The following is a 21,336-nucleotide window of genomic DNA, read 5'->3' on the forward strand; positions in this document are numbered from 1 at the left end:
GTGCAGTTTCATTTCAACTGTTTTCATTTATCTTGAACAAATAAACACTTTTTCTTTTAAAAAAAGGTTTATTTGTGAGAATACATCATGGATGCAGTGATACAATTTAACTTTTCATAAAACTACTAAAATTCTTACAATTGAGAGTTTTCTCTTTAGAGTATCTTCTCAGGTATTTTCCACGTATTCCAGCCGTGCCACTGAGCATTATTGGAAACTTATTGGGGAAGCACCTCCCTGAGTCTGAGGTCAGGACCCTCAGGGATAACATGCCTTCTTTCAAAGGCGAATTGGATTTCAGGAGTAAGCAATGTTATGAGGGGCCAAGTGTGATTAAAGTGGACTATCAAGCAAGGAAATTGGACAGGATATAAAAGAATGAGAATGAGTTTCTTTATTCTGAAAATAACTTAAAACGCTGTTTGAAAAATGTTGTGAACTTTGGAGTAATTGTTTACCCCCTGAATGACAGCACCCATTTGGATATATGACTTTGATGTGTGAAAATGCCAACTCATCACTTTGTCATCTTACCAGACAGATGCTGTCTCAGTAAGTGAGGACGTAGGATACAAGTAAGGGTTTGTAAATGCTCGGGGACATTGTAGCCTCAGTAAAAGGTCCAGTCGTGAATGTTGCAGTTTTTAATTAGCCAAGTACTGTACCTTTTGGGAAGGAGTAGGAAGGCAAAGATGTTTTGGTATTTCTGCCTTGATTCAACTGTAAGCACAAAGACTATTCCGCTTTTCCCTACTTGGACATTTCTTACAAGATATTTCTATACATTTTAGGATTTCTTATGACTTACTCTTGAATGTTGAAGGACAGAGTTACATATAAGTAATGTATTCTTGTAAAAATCAGTATCAGAAATTGGTTTTAGCATAACAGTGACATTTGAAGAATAAATTAGTTAATTAATATAATAATCCCTTTTGGGAAGCATTTACTTAATTATATATCATTAAGCTTTAGGCTTCTTGGGGACATTAAAGGACATTTGAAAGAAACAAAGTAAATAAATAGTTTCCAAATGTGTTGTAGAATAGCCAACCTATTAGGTCATGGATGGAAACTCTGGGTGTCCTTTACAGAGCAGAAACCTAAAGATACTGAGACAGCAATTAGGAGGAAATACTGAAACAGGCATGGTCTGAAAGCTTAGACAAACCCAATTCTGTGGAAAAAATCACAAGTGTTTTTAATATACTAACACCCTGAAGTAAAATCTTACATTGTTTCTTTTTACAGGCTAAGAGAAGGCACAGAAAGGATTTGGCAACCAGTGACTCCAGAAAGACTACAGAGAAGCTTTTGAAAACATTTTTGAAGAGACAAGCTATCAAAAGTGCCTTAAAAAGCAAAAGGCAAGAGGGAAAGAAATTACATACATTTTACAAATTTTAATTTTTGCGTTGGATTCCTGTGGTTCCCTTTCCCTAATTTAACTCTCAGCAGAAAATAGAGGCTGGGGTGAGAGGAATAAGTGGGATGTCCATTTGACCTAGTAATTTGAAGTTGTGGAAGTTCTGTCCTGTGAGAATGATGAGGAAGAAAAGTGGTAGTGTTGCATTGCAGGCATGTTTTACGTTTTTTTTCTTTTCTTTTTTTGTGAGGAAGATTAGCTCTGAAGTAGCATCTGTGCCAGTCTTCCCCTACTTTGTATGGGGGACACCTCCACAGCAGGCTGACAAGTGGAGTAGGTCACACCTGGGATCCAAACCCATGAACCTGGGCCACCAAAGCTAAGCCACTCAGCTATGGGCCTGGCCCCCACATTTTACTCTTATAACACTCTGCTGGGTGCCTCCAGTTGAGGCTGTGGCCGAGGCTCTAAGGAGTTCCCTGTTTCTCGAGGCTGCGCTTATTCTCGCAGCAGCGGCCTGGGCAGCTGGGTCGGCAGGGGTGACCCCTTGCCCCTGTGTTTTCACCTTCTCACCTTCTCAGTAGGGTTGGTGTAATCAATGGAGGGGTATGATTGAGTCAGACCTCTATTTCCTGTCATCTAAGTCCATGTGTACTTTACAGAGATGAAGCACTACCCAGTCTTACTCAGGTTCGAAGAGAGGATGACATCTATGTTTTGCCACCTTTACAAGAAGAAGAAAAAAATAGGTAAATGTTTATTTAAAAATATTAATTATGGCTGTATTCAAACAGATTTAAACCTTTATGTTTCATCTACCTAAGGCGTGTGGAAATTAACACATCTGAAATTTGTATTCTTGACACCTTTTAGAATATTTTTTAAAGACTAAATTTTTTATTTACTAACTTTTTGTGTTTTGATGGTTTGGGAGGGTTTGTTTCTTTTTCATTCTGTGAGCCTGTGCTAGCACTGTTGGTGTATAGTTCGCAATGACATGAATTTTAGTTTTTCTTACACGTGCTATCTGCCTGTTTCTCAGCTCTGACACCAGCATCCTAAAAGACCACACACAACATCTTCCTTGCTGGATCTAGTAGATGCTTTGCAGTTGTCAGCCGCTCTCAGCTTACTGGACTTTGTGGCTGCAGTTAATGACAGCGTCCACCTGCGCTGTTGTGCTGTCTTGGAACCTCTCTGGCCCCTCCTTCTCAGGCTCCTCTGTGGACTCTTCCTCAGGCTGGCTGTTAATTGTCAGTAGCTTCTGTGGCTGACTTGCAGGTGGAGGGTCAGACAGTTTATCTCTGCCCCCCACCCGTCCCCATTCCCTTTCCAGGACCTCCCGAAAGGCCAAGTAGCTTTTGAATCAACCCAGTTCTCTTTATCTTCATCACTGCCTCCATCATCGTGTCTCTAGGTTACTGTAATGGCTTCTGAACTTCTTTCTCTGTCTCTGTCTTTGATCTTACCCTTTTGCAGCAATCCCTCCCTGGCAAGCCCTGTCTCTGCTTTGTAATGTGGAATCTGTTAGAACCCAAATCTGATATCATCATTTCCTTGCTTAAAACACTTCCTGGCTTCTCATTTCTCTAGGAGAAAGCTTCAACCCCTTAAGCACATGCTTCTCCAACCTCATCGCTTTCCCTCTTCATCCACAGGCAGGCTTTCTTTTCCTCCTTTTCAGATGTTTGTGGAACTTAGTTCTTCTGCCTGGAACACTTTTCTCCGTGAACTTTCCCCGTACCCTACAACTAGACTCCTCACGTTTTTATGGTGAAGTCCAAGCAGTGCAACTGCAGGAGATTCCTGAAAATTTTCAGGACCTGCCAGATGGGGGTGAGCTAACTCTCCTTATCACACCTCCAGCAGCCTGCTCTTCCCTTGTGATGGAAGCTGTTACATCATATTGTAATTGCTCATTTAAACGTGTCCCAAACCAGACTGTGAGACCAAAGACGGCACATATCTTGCCATCTTATTCATCATTGCAGCCCTTATAACTACCAAGAAATATTTTTGTAAATAGTCATTAAATCACAGATATTATAAATCTATGCTTGATTTTCAGTTCAGAAGAGGAAGACGAAAAAGAATGGCAAGAAAGAATGAATCAAAAACAAGCATTACAGGTATTTAAATAATATTTGAATTCAGAATTTATTCTATTATAGGAAATGAATGACATGAAAATGAATAATTTAAATGAGGTAGTATGAATTTATGGAATTTCCTGATAGAAAACAAAGACAGATGGCTTCTTCTTGTGTTTGTTATGTATGTGTTCGTGTGTGTATGTGTGTTTATGAAATACACATGCATCCATACACATATATATGGAATTATGTATATTTAGATACCCAAAATAAGCCATCTTTCTTTTCCAACCAACTGATCAACCAACTAATAAGTAAATAGTAATACTGCTTGTGTGAAAGTGTAGAAAACATACCACCCATAAGTGACTAATAGTAACATTATGGAATATATTGGTCCATTCTTCCCTCAACCCCCTCATAGTTGAATATCTATGTGTGTGGGTATGTGTGTGTATTTGGGTATGTGTGTATATGTATATATACAGAGATGCATGTCAGTGCGTACATTCCTGTTATCTATTGCTGTGTAACTTAGTAGCATGCAGTTACTATCATCACTTATTATCATCGCCTTCTCTTACAGTTCTGGGAGTTATTGAGCTCAGCGAGGCAGTTCTTTCTCAGCATCTCCCACGTAGATGCAGTCAGCAGTCAGACTGTAGCTGGGACTGGAGTCCCCTTTTGAGGCTTCCTTGCTCGTATGTCTGGCAGTTGATGCTGTCCGTCAGCCAGAACACCTGCCTGTGGCCTCTCCATGTGGCCTGGGCTCGTTCACAGCGTGACACTGTGTTCCAAGGACAGGCATCCCAAGAGCAAATGCCAGGCAAGAACTGTGTTGTCTTTTCTAGCCAGCTTTGGAAATTACGCAGCCTCCCTTCCCCATATTCTGTTCCTTGGAAGCTAGTTAAGGCCAGCCCCTATTTAAGGGGAGGGGAATCAGACAAGAAGAGGGTCCAAGAACCTGTGGACATATTATAAAACCAGCATCATACATATTTCAATGAATAACATTTTTACAAATTGAGGTTGTACTGTATATACAAGTTTTTAAAATTTTTCGCAAGTTTCTTAGAATAGCAGATAACATTTCTTGATCCCAAAGTTCATTGTTTCTTGTATGCTCATATTATTCTGGTATATCTCTTAGAAGACTTTTGAGCTAAAACTTCAGGATCCTTCAACTCATGGAAGTTCTGCATTTTTAATGCAGCAAGTGATAACCATCTTTGTGAAGACCATGGACCTCATGGTCAGAAAGACCTGAATTTAAGTTACTGGCTGTGTGATCTTAGACAAATTAACATCTCCAAGGCTTTCTTCTCTATTTTTTTGTAAAACAAAAATAATATCAATGCCTTCCACATAGGAAGCATCAGTGAGGGAAAGCGTGCAAAGCTCTGAGCATGACTGGCCTGTCCTAAGTGCTGATTGGTTTTCACATACACACACAACATACATACACACATACATACATACATACAGGAAAGCAAATTGAGTTATTTTATCTTCTTTATTAATGAAGAGTTTTAAAGTACTTTTGGTAATTAGTTAAAAGAAGAGTTTTACACTTTTCCATGTTTGTGAAATTTCTCACTTTTAATTTTTTGTTAAGAGCAAAATAAAACTAATCTAATTAAGGGAATTATAAATATTATTCGAATTCATAGGCTCATTCCTGCCTCAGGGCCCTTGTACTTGCTGTTCCCACAACCTGGGATGCTCTGTCCCTGATCAGGCATTTTGGTGTCTTTCATGTCTCTGCTCACAGGTCAGTTTTTTAGTGAGGTCTTCTCTATCTATCAAATAAATTTTTTTCTCTTCCTATTCTCCTAATCAACTCTCTTGTCAGATTAATGTGCTTTATTTTCTCATTGTTGTCTTGTTCAATTATATGTTTATCATATGTCTTACTCCACTCCTAAGAGTAAAGACCTTGTTTGGCATGATCTCCTCAGTACTCTAGCATGTGGAACGGGCCTGGCAGATTAGGGGTGCCTAGTAAGTATTTTTTATTTTGAATAAATGAACGAGTGAATGGATACATTCCCTAATCTGCATATTCACTTTGAGGCCTGTTGCAGATTATGTACAACTGTGTTTAGTCTATCGTAGGTTATGTAGAAGTCTGTTTATGATATATGCACAAAAAATATCTGTCATGATGAATAGAATTAAGTGTATGAAGTGTAAATTTCATGGTGTTACATTTTACTGTTTCCAGGAAGAGTTCTTTCACAATCCTCAGGCTGTAGATATTGAGTCTGAAGACTTCTGCAGCTTGCCCCCCGAAATAAAGCATGAAATCTTGACTGATATGAAAGAATTTACCAAGCGAAGAAGAACATTATTTGAAGCAATGCCAGAGGTGAAATATACAACAGCACATTAATGCTTAGATTAAGAACTTCAGCAAAATTTTTCATTAGGAAAAAAGAGAAAATTGATGAACATTACTTATACAACATCCATTTCCAGTAAACAGCACTTGTGTATCTCAGAGATCCTATGAAGCATCATATATTTATGTTTGAACTTATAAATACGTACTCAAAGAAGCCTTTCTTGACTTTCCACCCAAGACCAGGTCTTGTCTTCTCCTGTGTGTTCTCATAGCTCAGAGTGTGCTTAGTGGTTCAATTCTTAGGTTAGTTCATAAAAGTTATTTTAACCCCTCATATACATTGTCTGTAGAAGACTAATAGTAGTATAGAATCTAATCACAATGGAAAAGTATGTTCTAACTTGAAGTTCAGGTATCTCTTCCTCTGCTGCAGGCCTAGAAATGCAGTTGGATTTCCATCTTCCCTCTCCCTTTTTCTGGACAGTGGTCATAGGGAATTTAGTGGTGAATTCCTCAGCTTGGAGCATCTCATGGTGGCTCCACAACCACAGAATGCTGGAACCGGGACGCGTGTGGAGTTGGGTTGGGTTTTGTTGAGCATGTCTCCTGTACATACTACACCATTACTTACTGCTGTCTTTATTGCTGAATGACTTTTGTTTCCCTTTATATTGCTACCAGCTATTATTTCTAAAATTGTTCTCCTTTAACTCACTGTAGGATGCAATATAAATTTTAAGGCATTATTATTCCTAATGAATTGATGTAGTATTCATTTTTCTGTAGACTTTTGGCCATTTCTTAAATTGATACCAAAAATATGAAAAAGGCAGGAAATATTTCATTTCCCATCACTCTTTTCCATTTTTCTGTGAAGAATATGAACATAGGAAAATACTAAGGTGCACAGAAATGAGATACAAAAGACAGAATGAAATTTATTTTCGTTTCAGGGGAAAAATCCAGGGTCAGTCTGTCAAGCTTTTTATTTCTTAAGTGTGAGAAGATCTCTGGCTGATTATTTAAGAAATAGAATTTGGGATATATAAACAATAGTGGGGGAAGGAATGGGAGGAGGAGAGAGAGCCTCTAATTGTTTGCTCCACTTTATTCTCTCTCTGTCACCACGGAACCTCTGGGAGAGTAGGGTAGTATGGCACAGCAGCTCATGGATCTGTAACTGATGAGAAGGGAGGTTCTAAGTCATCCAGTTTGGACCTTTGTGTCATCTGTACATTGGGCAAATGCAATATTGATAGTAGTAGTGATGGTAATTGATCACAATAGTAGTAAGCATCATAGTAATAAAAACAGTATACTATAAGGGTTAGCAACTCACTTTTGGTCGCAGATCTACCACTTACTAGCCATGTGGCTCCAGGGAGGTTACCTAACCTGTTTAAGTCTCAGGTTCTTCATCTGTAGAATGGGGATAATGACATCCGTCTCATAGGGTAGTTGAGAATAAAATGGGGTGATATATATAAAATCACTTAGACGAATGCCTTACACAGGAAACACTTTATAAATGTTAACTATTATTATTCATAACTGTGATTGCTATGATTTACTGTGTTTCTTTTATGGGCCAAGGACTGTACCAGGCACTTTACTTTCATATTTATTTGTATTCTGAAAGGTTGTCTATCTGTTAAGCCATAAGCAAAATGTCACAGTGCCTGGCATGGATTACATGCTCAATGAATGTTTTTCGAGTAAATGATTAAATCATAAATAGTATCCATGATTTCTTTTGCCCAGTTCTGTTTGTTTTAAAGATTATTCTTTAATAAGGCAGTTATAGTTTTTTCTTAGTATTCAAATTTTACTTTTATAATATGAAAATACCACCAATGAAGAAAATCAATTACTTTTTGTCCACTTTTGGGGAAAAGGATGGAAATATGAGAATGTTATCTATATTTAATATAAAAACATCACCTTATTATTTATTTTGCTTTAGGAGTCCAGTGATTTTTCACAGTACCAGCTTAAAGGTTTGCTTAAAAAAAACTATCTAAACCAACGCATAGAAAATGTTCAAAAGGAAATGAATCAGCAACATTCAGGGCAAATCCAAAGGCAGTATGAGGACGAAGGGGGCTTTTTGAAGGAGGTAGAGTCAAGGAGAGTGGTCTCTGAAGACACTTCACACTACATCTTGATAAAAGGTATTGGGCACCATCACTTATTTCATGGTTGAAAACCAAAAATATCCTTTGTCTCTGAATTCTGTAACCCCCCACCCCTGGATAATATTAATGAAGACTTACTTCTGTAATAATAAATGTATATTGGTATTAATGGATTAACTAGTATCGTACCAACCCACTTTCAAATTAACTGATGAATTAATTCTTAGTGCTGATTACATGAAAATCTGTAACTTTACTTATGAGAACCTGTATTCTCTTATTCATCTTACTAGAAGTATATTACCACACTGTACAACTAGATAGTGAGAAATGTTTTAATTTTTCTTAAGGTATTCAAGTTAAGGCAGTTGCAGAAGTGGATTCAGAGTCTCTTCCTTCTTCCAGCAAAGCGCATAGCTTGTCTTCTGACGTGAAGTCATCTCCATGTGAAAAACCGAAGCCAGAGAAAGAGCCTAATGCTGCTCCTCCTTCTCCAAGAACTGTCCTGGCTATGCAAGCCGCCATGCTGGGAAGTAGCTCAGAAGAGGAGTTGGAGAGTGAGACCCGGAGGCAGGACAAGGAGAAGAATGCACCTGCTACTGTAGAACAAGGCTCCGTATCACCTCCGACTCTCTTAGCTATTCGGAAAGCTCTTGATGATGATGAAGACGTGAAAGTGCATGCTGGGAATGATGTACAGAAAGGGGGCTTAGAGGCGAAAGAACTGCTTATGAACCGTTCTGATGAGGAGACTGAGGAAGGACTTAAAGCGAGAGATGGAAAAGAAATGCTGTTGACCACAGTACCTCATTCACCTGGTGTGACCTTTGTAGAGGAGCATGTAACCAGCGCAAATAGTGAAAAAGAGCCCACAGACTCGGCTCATTTATCAAGGACTATCTTTTGTCAAGGCAGTGAATCTAATGTTTTAAAAGAACAAATGCCATTGGTTCATATCGTGAAGGAAGCCTTTCAGACAAGCAATGAGTCTACAGTTAAGGATAGAAAAAATCCATTTCCTTTACCTGGGCACCAGGGTGAAGGAGAACTGACACCAACACCTCCGACAGGTCCAAGTTCTGTATCAGGGAATGAAACACATACCAAAGTACTTGAGCCACAACAGGATCTTCATCCGTCTGAGAGTAAATATGATTCCGCTGTTCTTTCAAGTGATGATGATGCAGAATGTGAGAAAAATCCTACTTCTGAAGTCACTGGCACTGTCAGTTTGCAACAAGTGAGTAACACACCAAGCGTCCCTTCAGAGGCTATAAGTAACTTAGAAAATGTGGTATCGTTTAATGCGAAAGAGCATGAGGATTTCCCGAAAGCCATCCAAGAACGTGAGACAATGGAATCTGCAGGCCAGGATTTAATTTCAGCTCCAGAATCCATGGAACCAGTGGAGATTGACTCTGAAGAAAGTGAATCTGATGGTAGGTGTTTCTGCTCTTCCGGAGATAAAGAATGGTAGGATTTCATGTCTGCAGGAGCGAGAGATCCTTTAGTCCAGTTCCTGCTTTGTACGGATGATGAACTAGAGACCCAGAAAGGTAAAATGACTTTCCCAAGGACATGCAGCTAGTAACGGATTCTTGACCTTTCCTATTTTGCTATTCTTTTAGTTGTTCTTTTTAAAGGAAGGGAGTGCCCTAGTTGGAGAAGGTGAAAGTGAGTTTCCCTTTAATTTTTTTAACTTTTCATTTTTTAAATAATTACAAACTTAAAGTTGAAAGAATATTACAAAAATTCTGGTTCCTTCACCCAGTACTTCAGTGGCTAGCATTTTACCGCATTTGTTTTATCATCTCCGTCTTTCGGTCTGTCTATCTCTCTCTCTGTATATGTATACGTGTGTATTATACATCTGTCTCTATACACACTTATATACAGTTGATCCTCATTATTTGCAGATTCTGTATTTGCAAAATTGCTTACTCACTAAAATTTATCTGTAACCCCACAATCAATATTCATGGTAGTGTCTTTGTGGTCGTTCACAGGTGTGTGTAGGATGGCTAAAAATTTGAGTTGCCACACTGAGGATGAACAAGCTGACACCCTGCCCTCTTGTTTCAGCTCTCCTACAGAGATGGCCAGAGGGTGGAGTCAGGAGAGAGCAGTGCAGTGTAGACTAAGAAGCTCCAGCTCTGGGGCCAGTTAGTGGGCTTTGAATCCAAACTCTGGCACCTGTTAATGGCGCCGCCTCAGGCGAGTCTCTTAACTCTCCCGAACCTCATTTTCCTGTTTATAAAATAAAGAAAATAGAATCAACCAAGATGGGTTGTTTTTAGGATTCAAGATCGTAAATTTATTTCCTAAAAGGAGCAGTGATTCAGTATTTACGTATTTAGTGTTCACAGTGACTTTATAGAGCATAATTCTGAATAACAAGAGTCGGCGGTATGCACGCACACACATGTGCATGTGCCTGTGTCTTTTTCCTGGTGTCTGCCAAGTTTCTCCAATCTAAAGTTACTATTTCCCCTTTGTAATTAATAAGTATTTGATGGAAAGGAATTTTTGAGGCTATGTAAATTGCTGTTTCTGAACAAACCTTCATCCACTTGTGTTGGCATCCATTGATGATTTTTACCTGAGTAAATTATTGCTATGATGGTTGCCAAGTGGTGGCTTTCTAGCTCCATCATTCCTTATATATTTATTAGTTGGCATCCTACTATAAGGAAGATCTTCCCCTTCTCCCCATTTATTATTTTATCAGTGTGGACTCATGGAGTCCTGTTTTATTTAGTGAGTTATGGTACTATCATAATTTACTTTGTTGCCCAAATTGTCCCAGCTTTGGCCAGGGTGGGGAGTCCTGTCAAACTGACTCCCATGACTTGACAATTCCCCATTATATTTTGAGCATTTCTTTACTTTCTGATCCAGATGTTCCAGGTTTATCTTATACATTCTCTACCCTGTCCCTGGATCCAGCCATTTCACCGAGGAACCCTAGTTCCTTGTAATGGAGCTTGGTATTTAGAAACGAAGATCTGGGTACTGAGTGTGCTCACTATTACTGGGCTCTCATTGCTTCAGGCCTTCTTAGCAACAGAGCCAGGAAATACATTTATGTATCCACACATGCAAACATGCACACACACCTATATTTATTTCTCTTTGTGTGTGTATCCATAAGTTCACACTGATATCTACAGTTCCAATCCAACATCACATTTCATTCTAGCCTCCACCTTTCTTATTATTTCCCTTTCTAACAGTGAGAACCCTCCCATTATCTTCAATATGGTTACTTATTTGCTTATTCTCTCTCTATTTGTAGCTATCTCCTGATCCCACTGGCCTCCTCCTTTGTCCTGGATGTCTCCACGGCCCCAGGCCCTGAGATCCCCAGCCCCCTCCATCTTGATTGTGTCCTCAGACCCAGCCCCCTCTGTCTGAAGGGAAGATAGGGAATAAATAATATTTTTTAAAGAAAAGAAAAAACACAGGAGAGGAGGGGAGGAAAGTGGAAGATGAAAGCTGTTTCTCCTAAGTACTTATCTAGGATTCTTTCCACTAGGTCACAGCTTTATCCTTTGCTATGTCCATAGTGAAATAAACAACCTACATGATTGTTTTCATACCCTGATAGTTCTCCTTTTTGAATCGTAAAATGGTAGTAGTTCATTAGAGAACATATTTCTATAAAGCTAATATGCAAATCTTTGAAAGCTTGGTTCCTAATTTCAAAGACAGTGCCAGTTTATCTAATTGAAAAGGCTTATTTTGAAGTTAGAGGCATTTATTATTAAATTTAATAGTAATATGTTACTGTTACATGTTTTCTATTACATTCAAATCTTTTCTTTTTAGGATAAAACATTTTTCAGGATGCTTTGGAAAGCTCTTGATGATTTCAGGATAACTTTAATGTTTCAGTTGTAGATAAAGTGACCTTATTATTTTGGTACAGGAAGTTTCATTGAAGTGAAGAGTGTAACTAGTAATGATGAACTTCAAGATGAGTTACACGAAGCTTCCAAACCTCCCTCTGGACAAGGTGAAGAGGAACCGATAGGAACTAAGAAGGAAGAAGCCACTGGTGACTCTGAAGACCTAAGAGACAACTCTGAAAGCGAGGCCTTGGATGTTGAGCCACATGAAGAAACTGAAAAAGATGCAGACGATTCATTCAATGAATGGCAGGATATTAATTTGGTAATAATGTGACATTGTGTTTTAAGATAGTGCTGAGGAAGCTGAATTCAGTAGATTTTTGAGTTTTAAGGAGTTACTGGATAAATATGTATAAGCTGTTTGCATTCCTCTTCTTGTTCTTGCTGATGGCTCCTTTTTTATGTAGGTTGCTGTCTGGGATAGTCTCCGCTTTCCATGTGATTTAGTGAGGGAACTCTAAAGATATTGCAGACTTGCTCAGAAATCCAAATGGAAAACTTCATAAGGAGAAAAAGCTTATTGGTAATTCCAGCCAGACTAAATGTAGGCTTTTGGGAACAGCTGCACTTAATTGGATTATTAGTATAATTATCTACAAATGAAATTATTTTATAGGAGGAACTGGAAACTCTGGAGAGCAACCTTTTAGCACAACAGACTTCATTGAAAGCTCAAAAACAGCAGCAAGAGCGGGTTGCTGCCACTGTGACAGGACAGATGTTCCTGGAAAGCCAGGTAAGTGTACCAGTGTGGGACTCCAATGATAATACCTTCCGATATTTTCTCTCAATCAGATTCTCCGAGGGAATGCATTAAAGGCACTGTTTCAGCACTGGCCCCATTTCCGGGTCAAGCTCAGGTGCTGCATTCAGTGGGCGTCACTGTGTGTCTGTGACCCTGCAGGAACTTCTTCGCCTGTTTGGCATTCCCTACATCGAGGCTCCCATGGAAGCAGAGGCGCAGTGTGCCATCCTGGATCTGACTGATCAAACTTCTGGAACAATCACTGATGATAGTGATATTTGGCTGTTTGGAGCACGGCATGTCTACAAAAACTTTTTTAATAAAAACAAGTTTGTTGAGTATTACCAATATGTGGATTTTCACAACCAGTTAGGTAAGACTTCAGAGTATGATTGCTTTCTGAAATTTACCTTCAGAATGTGTGTTATGAATTTTTTTTCCCAGGGAACTAATTTGATGCGTTAATGGAAATGGTATGCCTATACAAGCTTTCATGTAAGTGATCTTTTGCTCATATAGAGGAGTAGGATTTTTAAATTAGAATTAAGTCATTAAAATCCTAGTAAAGTTGAGGCATTTTCTGCAGGTTAACCATCTGACTGGTTTAGACTCTGACTGGTTGCCTGGATCTCCAGGGTGATCTGAAGGTGGTAGAGAGGGAGGCAGGTGGGAGCTCCTCCCGCTGGAATCAGGAGCCTCATGGTCCCATTGGTGTTTCTGGCAGTAGTTCTTCATTCTCCCATTCATCCAACAAATATATACTGAGTGATTCCTGTATGCCAGTTATTGTTCTTGGCAGTGGGGAAACTGCAGGGAATAAAACAGTCTCGTAGGAGAAACATGATGAAAAAATAAGTAAATCATAATTCGACAGTTAGTGGTATGTACCATATAGTAAAATACAGCAGTAAAAGTGGATAGAGTGACCTGCAGTCACAGGAAGTGCATGTGCTGTTTTATACAGAGTGTGGTCAGCAAAGGCTTTACCAATAGGTAACTTTTGGGCTGGGACCTAAAGGAAGGAGGAAGCAAATGTAGTAGATATCTTGGGGATGAGCATGTAAGACAAAGGGACTAGAGAGTGCAAAGGCCCTGAGGCAGAAGCTTGCTTGGTGTGTTCTAGGGAAGCAAGAGGCGGTAATAGGCTGAGTTGTGTCTCCCCACAATGCGCAGGTTGTAGTCTTAACCCCTGGTACCTCAGAATGTGACTGTATTTGGAGGTAGCGTCTTTAAAGAGGTGACTAAGGTTAAATGAGGTCATTAGGGTGGGCCCTAATCCAATCTGACTGGTGTCCTTACAAGAAGGGGAGATTAGGACATAGAGGTAAGAGGAGGACCATGTGAAAACACAGGGAGAAGATGGCCATCTGCAAGCCAAGGAGAGAGGCCTCTGAGAAACAGTCCTGCCAGCATCTTGTCTTCAGACTTCTAGCCTCCAGAACTATGAGGAAATAAATTCGTGTTGTCTAAGCTGCTTACTCTGAGTACTTTGGGATGGCAGCCCCAGGAAATGAATATAGAGGCCAGTATATGAGTGAGGAAGAGAATGGCAAGAGTTAAAAGAAAGGAAGGAGGAAACCAGAAATCAAGTAGGGCCTGGTGTGCTGTAGAAAGTGTTTGCAGGTGTACTGGGCGTGTGACGTGAGGGAGGAGAGCATCAAGGATAACTCCGCATCCTGAGCAGCTGGTAGAATGGACTTGCCGTTAATGAGATGAGGGAGACGGGGGAAGGAGCCGGTGGAGCAGGGGAGAAGTGAAGATCTGGGCTTGGATGTGTCACATCTGCGATGCCCGTTAGACATCCAGAGGGGATGTTGAGGTGACAGTTGAGTATGTGTGACTAGTTCAGGCGAGAGACCTGGGCTAGATAGCTAAATTTGGGGGTCAGAGTTTAGGTGGTATTCAAAGCTGTGAGGATGGATGAAATTTTAAAAATCCTAACATAATGCCATTTTCAAAAAGAATCTATTTCAAATATTAAAGGAGATATTTTTGGATGTTGGAGGAGGATATTTGTACATATATATATATAATTTATATAACAGTGTTTATAGGTGTTATGTAATAAATGTTTACAAAATAAAATAAAAAATTAAAAAATATGTAATAATTTTTATTCCTAGGATTGGATCGGAACAAATTAATAAATTTGGCCTATTTGCTTGGAAGTGATTATACAGAAGGAATACCAACTGTAGGTTGTGTTACAGCCATGGAAATTCTCAATGAATTCCCTGGACATGGCCTGGAACCTCTCCTAAAATTCTCGTAAGTTCTTCCTTAATTTCTTTAATTCAGATGTAAATACCCAAATTAACAAACAGAACTATTGTTACATCACAAACTGTCTCAAATCATTTTTCATTGAGAAAGCAGGAGGAGGTATTGGTTGGGGTTACTAAAGTTTATTTTCCCTTTTCTAGAGTTCTGATGAAGTCAGAGACAATTTTTTTCCAGTGGTGCCAGGCTTAGCTTAGTTCAGAGGTACAAAGCCTGTCCTGTGGGATTTCACAGGAGTGTAGAAGTTGACGTTTCATTCCTTCAGACATTTATTGAGTGGCTGCTCTGTGTCAGACGCTGTGCAAGGCTGGGATAGGAGAGTTGACTAGGTCGTAGGCCGTACCCTCCAGGAGCTCCCACACCCTTGGGGCTGACAGAGCAGCAAGTACACACTTGTGCTTCTGTGTGCTGAGCATTCTGAAAGAGGTTGGCCAGAGACGAGAGGGGCACGGAAGTTTAATGCCAGGAATTTTCTATCAGGCGCTGCTGTCTTTTTCCTCACTACGTGTGCAGTGTGATTTATTCAGTGGTGGGGTCTCATTCCATCCAGAACCTAGAGTTGTGCTGTACTTGGCGTACACTTTTCAGTTCTGGATATTCTGAGATGGGAGTTATGGATACATCTATGAAAGCAGTTCTTTCTTAAAGTTGGCCCTTGATGGCATCTCTTTTTAAAGAATGGAAATATAATTCACATACCATAACTTTCACTCTTTTACAGTGCACAATTCGGTGTTTTTAGTCTCTTCACAGGGTTGTGATGGCATCTTTTAACCATGAGTTTGTCATGAGATACTATTTGGCAGAAGTTGATTTAATGATTCTTTAGCGTTCTCTCAAGTTGTATCTCCTGTGTTTGTAAAATTCTGGGATGTTTGCTCTGAAGAATCAATGATTGGAATTAAAACCTAAGTACGAAATTTTTTTCCCAGCTTTACTGAAGTATAATTGACAAATAGAAATTGTATATATTTAAGATGTACAGTGTGATGATTTGATATATGTCCATTGTGAAATGATCACCACAGTCAAGCTAATTAACACATCCGTCACCTCACATAGTTCCATTTGTGTGTGTGTGCGCTAAGAACACTTAAGATCTACCCTGTTAGCAAATTTGAAGTATATAGTCCAGTAATGTTAATTATAGTCACCAGGCTATACGTTAGATTTCCAGAACTTACTCATACTGCATAACTGAAGCTTTGTGCCCTTTGACCAACGTCTCCCCATTTCCCCCACCTTCCAGTCTCTGGCAATCACAATTCTACTCTCTGCTTCTATGAGTTTGACTACTTTAGATTCCACATATAAGTGAAATCATGCAGTATTTGTCTTTGTGTGTCTGGCTTATTTTACTTTGCATAATATCCTCCAGGTGCATCCGTGTTGCAAATGGCAGGATTTCTTTCTTTTTTAAGAATAATATTCCATTATTCTACTTCAAATATATATGCAGTCCTGCACTGAATAGCAATGTTTTGGTCAAAATGGACCTGATATACAACAGGGTGTCGTAAGATAGTCCCATATAGCCTAGGTGTGTAGTGGGCTGTACCACCTGGGTTTGTGTAAGTGCACTCTCTGATGTTCACACAATCACCTAATGACACGTTTCTCGGAACATATCCTCATTGTTAAGTGACACTTGACTGTACCACATTTTGTTTATTCGTTTGTTGATGAATACTTAGGGTGTTTCTTTATCTTGGCTATTGTGAATAATGCTGCATTGATTTATGGGTGAAATTGTTTTAACGATTGCCCTCCTCCAGCCTTAGCACACATACTAATGTATTTCATCTTGTGCTTTTTAAATCTCTCTTCATAATTTTTTTATTGTTGAGGAAATTTATATACTATAGGTAAGTTATTAGGTAGCTGATAGATCGTGGTATGTAAATAATTTGAAAAACTTCAAATAACTTTATAATACAAATAATAAAGTAAATAAAATAGAAATATAAAATATGGATTAAAGAAGATGATTACAGTTAACATTTTGGGTCATGTGATTTTAGACTTTTCTATGTACATGTGTACTCATATACACTATATATACACATGTATACTTGTAAGTGTGTGTGTGTTTTTTTTTTACACGAATGGGATGATGCTGTATCCCTTTTATATTAGCTATGATCAGTTTGGTGATAGAACAAGGCATAGTATCAGCAATGTGTAGATTTATGTCATTGTTTTTAATGGCTCTCTAGTGGTTTGTTTTCTGAATGTATCATGATTAATTAACTAAATGCCTAATATTATTTCTGCTTTTTAAAAGTATAAACAAACATTGATTTGAGGGTCCATGTGTATGTATATTTATATCTTTGTGTTCTTATCTGTTTATTATTTTGGAATTAATGAAAATGGCATCTAACTTTTCAATTTGTTTTCCTAATTATTAGTGAGACTGAATTTTTTTTCTTGTTTATTGACAGTTTGCATTTCTGATTTTGTGAATGGCCTATTTATGCCATTTTTCTTTTCTTTCAACAGTTTTTTTTTGTTTTTTGCCAGTTGACTGGTTTACATTTTTCGATTCAGCATTAGTGATTTCCGCTTTGGTCTTCTAGCTTGTCGATGGCAGCTAGGAGCAGCCTCAGCCTTGCCTGGCTCAGGAGGGTTAGGACAAATGCAGGGTTAAGGAGCAAGAAGAGCAGTCACATTGAGAATGTGGCCTTGCTTTCTTCACTGCTTCCTCCTTTTCCTAAGCCAACTCTGGCTAGTGTCTCCCCCTTTAAGGTAGAGCTACTCCGGGCCTGCAGGCTGCGATTAGCCGAGCTGTGTGTGGTTTGACCTACACAGTGTGCTCTTCTATGGCGCTTTCATTTTGAATTGGCTACCAACATTTAAATTGGGGAGATTCCACAGAAAATTTTGGATTTTCTTGGGGGAAAATGAGATATGAAATACTGGGCCCCAAGGCCCAAATAGCCCAAAAAACAGCTGGGGTGGAGAACAGCAATTCTGCCCCACTGACTTGGCCAGGACAGCAAATCCTTCAATTTTGCCATAGTTGCTACCACTCCCTATTGTGTCCTGCACAGCTAAGCTGTTGTGTTAAGTGCCTGGTCCTCTTGCTTTAAGGACGGGTGATCCTTTTGGTTTGATGAACTCACAGTATGTTGTGCTGGTCCTCCTAGCAGGCAATCATGATTGCTATTTCAAAGATGAAAATTCAAAAGAGAGTAGGGGATATAGATATTCTCCCAGTGCACTCTAGGAAACAATATTGGAAAACTGATAAAGAAAGATCTTTTTTTCCTCTTTGCCTTTTGATCCTGCAACGAAGACTGCAGTCAGTGTTTTCTAACGCTAGATGGCACTCCTGCATTGATGAAGTGAAACACTGCCTGAGCCAACAAATCTGAGTCAGTTGCTAATACTAGTAAGTCTGAAATGGTGAACATGAGATGCAGGGTTTTGTTAGGTTCCATTGAATGCACTGATTGGTGAAGTTTACATTTATGTTTTTAACTTTTATGCCGTTCATTTTTCTTAATTGTGTCGTGTAAATGTTTCTGGTTATCTGTTGCCACATTAACAACACCTGAAACCTTAGTGACTTCAGACAGCAACAGTCATTGATTTTGCTCATGAATCTGCAGTTTGGTCAACCATGTGGGCATGTGCTGTCTCTGTTCCCTGTGTGTCAGGGTGCAGCTCAGTTGGGTTAGAGGATCCACTCAAGATGGCTCACGCACATGGCTGGCAAGTGGTGCTGACTGTCAGCCGGGAGCTCAGCCAGAACTGTGGGCTGGGGGCCTTGGACCCGCTCCATCTGGACCTCTTCACAAGCTGGAGCTTCCTCACAGCATGTCGGCTGCTTCCAAGGAAAATATTCCAAGAGACAGGATGTGGAAACCACAGTCTTGAAGGCTGGCACAGTGTCACTTCCTCAGTCACAGAGCCTGCCCAGCTCAAGAGGAGGGGACCCGGACCCCACTTCTCGATAGGAGGGGTGTCAGAGAATGTATGGTTATCTTTAACCTGCCATCATAGTTTATGTTCATAAGGGAAAAATTGAAAAATGAAAAAAAATATAAAGAAGAAAATGAACAGCTGTATTCTCACTTGGAGCATTGCCCAACACACAGTAAAATAGTAGTTGTTATTTTTTATTATTTTATATATCTGTTTACTTTTTCTCTCTTTCTCCATTTACATGCATTTTTTCCAAAATTGGGATTATGCTTTATATAGAGTTATGTCCTGCATTTTAAAAATTTAACATGTTCTTGGCATTTTTACATTTTATTAAATATTCTTGGGTCCGTTATTGTATTTGATTTGAGTTAAATAATACCAAGTATGTTACTTCCATTTTACCACTGAGAAAGAGACCCAGAGAAGTTGTCACTTTTCTATGAGTGCAGGCTCTGGAGGGAGAGTGTCAGGCCCTGACTGTATGGTCCAGGCTGTGCAATCTTGTGCGAATCGTCTCTGTTTGGGCTCAGTTTCCTGGTCTGTGAGGCGAGGACAGCAATAGGACTGTGCTCATGTGACGATTGGGCGTGTAGAACAGTGCAATGCCAAGCACACAGTAAGCTTTCACTGTTTCCCATCATTATATATTGTGGTTAATGACACGAAAAATATGAAATTGGTATTCTTGGGTCGTAGAATTTGTTTTGGAGTCACGACTTGAGTTTACGTCTCCTTACTTAAATTTAGCTCTTCATCTGCAGCACATCTACTGTGTCTCATTGCTTTATAAAGACATGTTTCCTTTGCCTTATAGAGAGTGGTGGAATGAAGCACAAAAAAATAAGAAGATAAGACCCAATCCTTATGACACCAAAGTGAAAAAAAAATTACGCAAGTTGCAACTCACGCCTGGCTTTCCTAACCCGGCTGTTGCAGACGCTTACCTCAAACCTGTGGTGGATGACTCCAAGGGCTCCTTTCTGTGGGGGAAGCCCGATCTTGACAAAATTAGGGAATATCCTTTTCCTTCGTAAAATATAAAGGAAATTGAGCCAAATATGTGTTTTGGTTTGAAACTTATAGAACATGATCTTGGATCAGTTTTTTCTTAATATTTCATTTATCTAAGATGTGCCTTTTAGTTCCTTTCTCTTTCTTCTTAGTTTTTTTTTGTGTGTGTGTGGTAGAATACACATAACATAAAATTTACCTTCTTAACCATTTTAAGTGTACAGTTTAGTGGTATTAAATACATTCACATTGTTGTGCAACCATCACTGCCATCCATCCCCAAAGCTCTTTTCATCTTATAGAACTGAAACTATTCCCAGCAAACAATAACTCCCCATTCCTTCTCTTCCCAGCCCCTGGCCATCACCATTGTTAAGTGCCTCATATAAATGAAGTCATACGCTGTTTGTCTTTTTGTGACTGGCGTGTTTCGCTGAACATGAACTATTCAAGGTTCATCCATGTTGTAGCATTTCTCAGAATCTCCTTCCTCTTTAAGGCTGAATAATATTCCATTGCATGTGTACACCACATTTGCTTATCCATTCATCTGTCAGCACACACTTTGGTTGCTTCCACATTTTAGCCATTGTGAATAATCTCCTTAGTTTTATAGAGGATCTTTATTTGAAATAAGCAGTAAATAAGCATTCATAGATACCATGACATATTGAAGTATTACTCTGAAAGAATGGAAAAGATTATTATTGTTCTTTGTATTACTGATGTTCCTTTGTGTATATTTAAATAATCATTTGCATAGATGTTTAAAGGTTTGCAATAGAATTAATCTAACTACAATTTTTTTCTCTCAGAGAAATATGTATGATATCTGAAACTTGTTCTTATTCTAGGTTCACCTTTTTTCATAGTCACAAGTTTTTGATGTCCTAAAATGAGAGTTGGATATGTTTATCTTAAAGGATATTAAAAAGAACACAGTGCTAGATGATTATGTTAGAGTAATTTTTGTTATTCTTTTCTTTTGCCACTTCAATCTTTAGAAATATGGAAATTTTTGGAGATAGGGGAATAGAATCAAGGGTAGTTCTTGGGGCCTTTTTATTTGTCACTTGTTTAAATGTCTTTAAAAACATGTATTAGTCTTAACTGCCTGCATGTTTTGTCAGCGATATTTTGGCTGGAACAGGACGAAGACCGACGAGACTCTCTTTCCAGTATTAAAGCAGCTAAACGTCCAGCAGGTAATCATGGTAGCTCTTTTTCTCAGTTTGGGATAAAGAGTAAACTTAGGAAAGCTGTGAGTGGCAACTGTTAAAGACCAGTTACTCTTTTATCTTAGGACATATAACATACATTATAAAATTATTATACTTTAGGTAAGAGAACAGAGGAAAACAGAAAAAGAGAAAAATTGGACATTGTCTTCATTTTCTAATGTCACCCTTAGGGTTGGACTTTGGTGTCCTTTTGATTCACTTTGACTTTGGAAAAAACCAATCTAATAATTGATTGCACGCTAAGGTGTTTTTGGTTAAATATTGTACCCTTTCAGAG

General features: G+C 39.0%; 1 protein-coding gene across 2 annotated transcripts in view; it reads left to right on the plus strand.

Annotated features, from left to right (window-relative positions):
- The window catches only part of LOC106830082 (basic immunoglobulin-like variable motif-containing protein), a 70,018-nt gene that overhangs the window by 45,811 nt on the left and 2,871 nt on the right, over positions 1-21,336 (plus strand). For both annotated transcript variants that reach the window (XM_070520129.1, XM_070520126.1), the window contains 12 exons: positions 1,252-1,367; positions 2,029-2,115; positions 3,435-3,495; positions 5,684-5,827; positions 7,767-7,974; positions 8,289-9,377; positions 11,867-12,111; positions 12,466-12,585; positions 12,754-12,967; positions 14,718-14,862; positions 19,622-19,822; positions 20,939-21,023. In XM_070520129.1, the coding sequence (XP_070376230.1) occupies positions 1,252-1,367; positions 2,029-2,115; positions 3,435-3,495; positions 5,684-5,827; positions 7,767-7,974; positions 8,289-9,377; positions 11,867-12,111; positions 12,466-12,585; positions 12,754-12,967; positions 14,718-14,862; positions 19,622-19,822; positions 20,939-21,023 (2,715 nt within the window). The remainder of the gene's footprint in view (positions 1-1,251; positions 1,368-2,028; positions 2,116-3,434; positions 3,496-5,683; positions 5,828-7,766; positions 7,975-8,288; positions 9,378-11,866; positions 12,112-12,465; positions 12,586-12,753; positions 12,968-14,717; positions 14,863-19,621; positions 19,823-20,938; positions 21,024-21,336) is intronic.

Source organism: Equus asinus, chromosome 11, assembly GCF_041296235.1.
Source record: "Equus asinus isolate D_3611 breed Donkey chromosome 11, EquAss-T2T_v2, whole genome shotgun sequence".
Taxonomy (NCBI): Eukaryota; Metazoa; Chordata; class Mammalia; order Perissodactyla; family Equidae; genus Equus; species Equus asinus.